Source organism: Physeter macrocephalus, chromosome 20 (assembly GCF_002837175.3).
Source record: "Physeter macrocephalus isolate SW-GA chromosome 20, ASM283717v5, whole genome shotgun sequence".
Lineage (NCBI taxonomy): Eukaryota > Metazoa > Chordata > Mammalia > Artiodactyla > Physeteridae > Physeter > Physeter macrocephalus.
This window is the reverse complement of record NC_041233.1, coordinates 28,238,246-28,244,923: the sequence shown is the minus strand read 5'-3', so window position 1 is coordinate 28,244,923 and position 6,678 is coordinate 28,238,246. Positions and strand designations below refer to the sequence as shown.

The 6,678-nt window shown below is 46.6% G+C and overlaps 1 protein-coding gene across 22 annotated transcripts in view; it reads left to right on the top strand.

Annotated features, from left to right (window-relative positions):
* KCNMA1 (potassium calcium-activated channel subfamily M alpha 1) overlaps positions 1–6,678 on the top strand; it is a 761,872-nt gene that overhangs the window by 503,712 nt on the left and 251,482 nt on the right. For all 22 annotated transcript variants that reach the window (XM_055080882.1, XM_055080883.1, XM_028481438.1 and 19 more), the window contains one exon: positions 5,214–5,289. In XM_055080882.1, coding sequence (XP_054936857.1) covers positions 5,214–5,289 — 76 coding nt within the window. The remainder of the gene's footprint in view (positions 1–5,213; positions 5,290–6,678) is intronic.

Sequence of the window (6,678 nt, the reverse complement as noted above, 5' to 3'; positions counted from 1 at the left end):
CCTCCTGGTTTTTCAAGAATTCACGGTTTTAACTTTTTTTTTTTTTTGCGGTACGCGGGCCTCTCACCGCTGTGGCCCCACCCGTTGCGGAGCACAGGCTCCGGACGCGCAGGCTCAGCGGCCATGGCTCACGGGCCCAGCCGCTCTGCGGCATATGGGATCTTCCCGGACCGGGGCACGAACCCGTGTCCCCTGCATCGGCAGGCGGATTCTCAGCCACTGCGCCACCAGGGAAGCCCCTTTCCGGGGGTTTTGTATGACTTTCTCTAGCGGCCAGTCCCCAGCAACCTGGGGTATTGGGTAGCGGTGGAGACATTGAAATGTGATTTGAAATAATGATATGAAATTGTGGTTTCATGTTCCGTTCTTCAGCTGCCTCTCCTGGCCCAAAGTGGGAAGAAACAGGGCGGAGAAATATATGGGGGCAGGGACGGAGAGAAAGAGAAAGAGGGGTGGGGAAAGAGGGAGACAGAAAGGATAAAGAGGTCAGGAGAAAGATGACAGAGTGAACAGGATGACAGAGAAAACAGAAAGTCACAGTAACGGGACAGCATCAGGGTCATTCCCCAAACTGTCAGCCAACAGAAGGGCCTCAAAGGCTCCATGTCCTATAAATGGCACACTGAAGGGGCCACTGGGAGACCTGGTGCCATTGTCTGAGCTTTTGGCAGTTCCTCAGTTGCCCAGCAAACTGGCAAGCAGACTCATACGGTCAGAGCAAAGGAAGCAGCTCTGTCTAAAGGCTGTCATTCCATACCTCATTTAATGCTGATGATGGAGATATAGATACTTAGGATGGGGACATGGATCCCCTAGTCCTTTTTTTTTTTTTTTAAAAAAAAAAAAGGTAGTTGCCTTACTGTTTCCTCTAATTATTAAAGTGTAGTATAAACATTTCAACAATATAGAAAAGGGTAAAGCACAGTTTCCTCAACACCATCGATGGTTGAGATAACCTCACTAATATTCTACCATGTCACTTCCATTTCCCACATAGCGTTCCACTCTATGTATGTCCCATCATTTACCTAAACACATTTTTTTTTTGACATTTTGGAAACTGAAATCACTGTACTACATATATTACCTCAGAAACGGCTCCAAGGTTAAAGTTCTTGAAAAGAGTAATCGGTACAGAGACTGCAGGCGGAGGCCACATCGTGAAGGCTCTCAGATGTCATGGGTTTGAGTCGGAGAGCAAGGAAGAGTGGTTGATGGGTTTGGGCAGGAGAGGAACGCGGTCAGATTTACATTTTAGAAAGATCCACCATTCCACCAATCGTACAGAGAGTGGGTCGAAAACATCTAAGCCATAGACCATGAGACTAGTCAGGAGGCAGTTGTCCAGGCACGTGGTACTAGGGACTGGCCTTCGGAGAAGAAAGAGAGAGAGGGATCGAGAGATATTTAAGGGTTAGAATTGACAGAACTTGATGTTGCTTCACTCTGTGTCTTATAGTTCAGGCCGTTCATCCCCGTGGGGTACAGTGCAGTTGACTTTGAGGGGATTGCACATCTGTCCAGCAAAGGTAACAATAAAACAAAATAAGGGCATTGGCACCTGTCTCTATTCTCAGCCAGAAACAAAGAGGAAAATACTGGTCAAGTAGAACAGAGATAAATTCGTATTGCTTTTTGGAAAGAGATGATGTTTTCAGTCTCAACCCATACATGTCTTGTTAAATACACTGAGAGCGGAGATGGCCCCCAGTGGTTCTGGGTTATCAGCTGTAATCTTGGAAAAAGACAGACATTCATTTTTCCATTATCTACAGAGACAGACTCTCCCAATATCTGCGGAGTCCTCAAAAAGGTCTCTGATCTATAAGAACAGAAAAGTCTCTGTGCCTCTGCCCATGGACAGTGATTCACTGTATCCACGGATACAAATTACTCTAATGGCTAGTGAGAACTCATGGGGCCGGACCCAGAAATGGTAATGGAAAACACGAAAATGAAGTTGGGTTCTCACGCTAACGTCACAATCTATCCCTTATCATGAGGGGGCTAGAACCTGAATAGTTGCAATCATTCTAAGCATTGGGAACTTGCCCTTTGGTCCAGACCCCTGGGCTTGGCCCTGAAGTCTATGACTATCTCCAGTGGCCTCTTGCCATGCAGAGCCCACAGCCCTGTCCTGCATCCCCTTCCCTCTCTCCAAGGAGCCCTCTTCAGCTTGGTGAGGTTCAAATTTCAGAATATGGAGAAAGTCCACCAAGAGTTAATCTTGTGTCTCTTGCACAGAGCTTGTAGGTGATTGCCTGGTCATAGAGTTTCATTTGAAAAGCAAATTCCTAATACTGGGCATCTGTAATGATGCAGATGCCATAAAAAATAATCAGATTTCAGGGCTTAATAGGGACTCTTTCAGCAACGATGATTAAATGTTCTCTACACAACAGAGCGCTCCCTTAAGTACTATTAGTATCACTGTGACAATCAGAGATTAACAATCACCATATAAGGTCGTTTTTCCAAAGCACCTTGAGGCTCGGAGGCACCAATCGTTGTAATCTCTCAGGAGGGCCCCACATGATTATTGGTGGGACACTGCTTTGATCAGTCTCCAGGGATCCGGGACTGTGTAAGTGAATCACCTTGGCGCTTAATTATCCTCTGAGAAAATGAACACCACAGGCTTCCCTGAGATCTCTCCCTTTGCCACTGGCTACCTGTCCCTCATCAGTCTCTCTCTCTCCAAGGTTAGTGCACCTCAGAGGGCTTAAAAGGCAGAGGCAGGGAGGTTTTGCCTTATCTTGGCTTCGTCTTGAGAAACTAGTTGGGGACAGGATGTGGTGATAGCCTCTATCCTCCCTGGGGCGGTACCCTCTGGCCCCCTTCATATCCTCTACACGGGGTGTGGGGAAGGCACAGCTTCACTTTCGCAACAAGCAAGACCTTCTGGTGGATCCCAGGCTGTGACTGTGTTCTACACTGTAGTGGCCAAGAGGGCAGACTCTGGAGCCAAACTGCCTGGGTTCAAGTCCCAACTCTGCTGCTTACCGCGTTGAACTTGGGTCAGTTTCTTAACCTTGGGACCCCCTCATAGAATCATTATGAAGATTTGATGAGTTAATGTACGTGAAGCACTTAAAATGGCGGTGCACATGGTAAGCCCTGTGAGAGAACTGTGTTATAGCCATTCTTATCACTGTGATCTTAAACTCTTAGAATATAAACCATTGGTTTCCCTTGAGAAAGAGGTGGGAGCGGCCGGAGATCAATCCATCCAGGATGATGGGCTGAACCACGCTGTGGGCAGTGTAGGCCCCTCTGGGGAGACTGAAAGAGATAGAGTTCTTTTCTGCATGACGCAGGTGGGAACACAAGAGTCAAATAGAAATCTGAAACGATGCCTTAAGACAGCGGGATGGGTTACCAATGAATAGCTGGAGGTGAAGGAGACATAGGTCACTTTGTATGGCCCGTGGGTAGAACCACTTTAAGGAAGAGGTAGGGGCTGAACCAGGCTTTGAAGAAAGGGAAATATTTGGATAGATGGGGAGGGCTTTCGAGCTGAGTAATAGCAGAAACAGAGACTTGGTGAGTAAGTTTGGCTGTGATGGAAGTTGCAAGGTTTGTGTAGAAAGAATCGTGGTAGGAGGACCTGAAACTTGAGAGGGTGTTGAAGGTGGGAGTTTGGACATAATATTTTACTCAACAGGAGCCTTTGGACAGGGCAATGACCTGCTGACAGCAGTGGTTGAGGAGCTGCACACCCAGTAGGAGTGAACGGGGTGAAGGCAGATGAGACGAGTACAGAGGGGAGACCAGCTCACTCAGTGCAGATTCTTAGAGGCCCTGCTGTGCACCAGGGACTCACTGCTCCCAGGGTCCCTGCCGACAAGGCCCCTACCGTAAGGGAGCTAAATATCTCGTGAGTGCCAATCAATCTTTCTCAAGGAACACTGGTGGATGCTGAAACTTTTAGGTATAAGGTTGTTGGGAATAGGATATTCATATGGTCTCAGAGCCCCGCTTCCCAGATGGCATATTAATTACAAAGGGAAATGGGCACCTCTCAGTGGCGCCATCTGGCGTTTCCACCTTCACCAGGTGACTGGACCTGGTGCAACTGAGTTGGAATTTCCTGGTGCGATGCCATCCAGGCGGGTATTCTCAAAAGACGTATTGAAACAGGATCTAATGAGGTGGGAACAGTCAGATCCAGAATATGGGACATTCTGGATGACAGCTGGCCTGGGTGCACAGAAAATTAAATTGGCACTAAAAACAGATTTAAAAGGGTGTGTGTATTGGTTGGTGGTGGGGCGGGGTTACTTACAAATTAAAGGAGAATAAAGCAGAGAATGGCACACTGAGTAGCCATTACTACTTAGGCCAATCAGCCCACTGCCTGTCTTTGTGAATAAAGTTTTCCTGGAACACTGCCACACCTATTCCTTTACAGGTTTCCCAAGGTGCTTTTCTGCTCCAGCAGGAGAATTGAGTAGTTGCAACAGAGACTTTAGGACCCAGCAAAGCCTGAATATTTACTATCTGTCCCTTTATTAGAAAAGTTTCCTGACCCCTAGATTAAAGCCACATAATAATCAAATGCAGCGCATGGACCTTGATTACTTCCTGAATCAGGGTGAAAACATGAAAGCATCAGTAAACCTAATTTCGGAGCAACTGGAGATATCTAGATTAGGAGTGCCTATTAGATGACGTTACTGAATCCGTGTCAGTTTCCTTAGGCAGGACAATTGTATTATGATTGTCTTGCACAGTGTCCTTCTTAGGTGTTCAGTGCTGAAGTATTCAGGGGGTTGTGTCATGATGTCTACAATATGCTTGTAAATGGTTCAGCCAGACAAAGGAAAAAAAAAAAGAAGAGAAAATGTATAGAGATAAAGCCAGTGTGGCAAAATATTAACTGGTTAATCTAGGTGAAGGGTATCCAATCCAAGTGTTCATTATGTTCTTCTTTCACTATTTTTGTAGATTTAAAGATTTTCAAAATAAAAATTAAGAAAAAATTTTAAACCATCAGAGGGCTTAATTTAGGGACCACTTTCAGTGACTCAGAAGTCATCTTCCTATAGGCTCTGGCCTGAGCTACTTATGCCACCTTTCAGATCCTTCCCTTATGGTGGCTCTGGGGGGTTGGGCGTTGGAGTGGGCACAAAAGAGGCTTTGTTCCTCTGGAAGGCAGCCCCAAGTGAGTCTTCTTCTGTAACTTGGGGATTTTGCTTGTGTCTTTTGCACAGTAATTCCATCAAGCTGGTGAATCTGCTCTCCATATTTATCAGCACATGGCTAACAGCAGCCGGCTTCATCCATTTGGTAAGTATCCTTGAAGACGCTTCAGTGCTGGCGTTTCTGGAACAAGGCCCTCTCTGAGTCATTTTATTACCTGGGAGACAAACTTTAGCCCAGCTGTAGAATGCAAAAAAAACGAGAAGCAGCTGCACAGTTGTCTAAATTTCCAATCTTTTTACCCCATACTAGTTCCAGGTGGTGAGTCACGATCACACCCTTCACCTGCGTTTTTCAGCTCACCTGAATTGCTATGGGGGCTTTCATTCCTTTTTTTTTTTTTTTTTCTGTCTGCAATAACCCCAGCTAACCACAAGATGGCAGTGCTTCCTCAGCAATCACCAGAAAAGGTTGGCGACAAGGTTGCAAGTCTGGCCCCCATCTCTTGGTAAACAACAAATTCAGATTCCTCAATTTCCCTCCACTTCCCCCTTACAAAAAGCCCTCTTCGATTCTTTGGCCTGATTGCTTGTCAAGTTATTTCGTGTCTCAAAAATGTTAATTCTTTTAAATTAACGACTCCAAAGCCTTATATTATTGTCAAGCTGTTCTCACCTTCCCAGGGTAGATTTCTGCCTGCTTTCTAGGGAGCATAGCTATTGTGGGAAGTGTGTTTCAAACAAACACAAACCTTTAAAGCTAGAAGGAGCCTCATCTAACTTGGAAGCTTTGGGTAAAGGTGCCTTTCCCTTGCTGAGCCTCTGTCTGCATAAGGGGTGGAAGGAAGCATTGTTACCCCTCCCTCCCATTGGGATTTTTGTAATTATCGTCCAAAGGAAGACTGCCGGTCAATCACTCGGTCACTAGATCTGATGGTTTCCCACCCGCTCCTTTATGCTGTTGGTATTCTTGGCTGAAATCACCCTTAGATAATCACTCTAATTCTGTCAAGTGCCAAAAATCACAGATATGGAGGGTTCATTGGCTGTTTTCAATAAGCAGTGACCTCACCTTACTATTGTGTGAAGTACCTTCTGCTTCACCAGGAAACCTCCATGAAAAGGGCACACTGAGGACAAGCATTGATGTGTGAAAGAGGCCAGGTCTTGGAAACTTACTTTCTGCAGAGGCAGAGTTGGAGGCCCCGGAGGTGAGGGGACCTGGGGCTGCCCATCCACAGGGATCACCCTGGCAGGTCACAGGCGTTGGCCATCCAGTGGATTGTAGGACTGGACCTCTCTCCTCTAAAGTGTCTCTCCTGCCTGCCTCACAGCTTTGTCGGCAGATCATAGATGATGGGAGGATAGCAAGTGTTTGTGAGCCTAAAGCAGAGATGGGCCAACTGCGAGCCTGGGGCAGAAGCTCTCCACACCTGTTGCCTCTGCCTGATTTCCTGCTGCCCCTTTAGAGTTGAGTTGTCCCTACAGAGAGCAGGAAACCCTGTGGTCCACAAAGCCAAAAATATTGACCATCCGG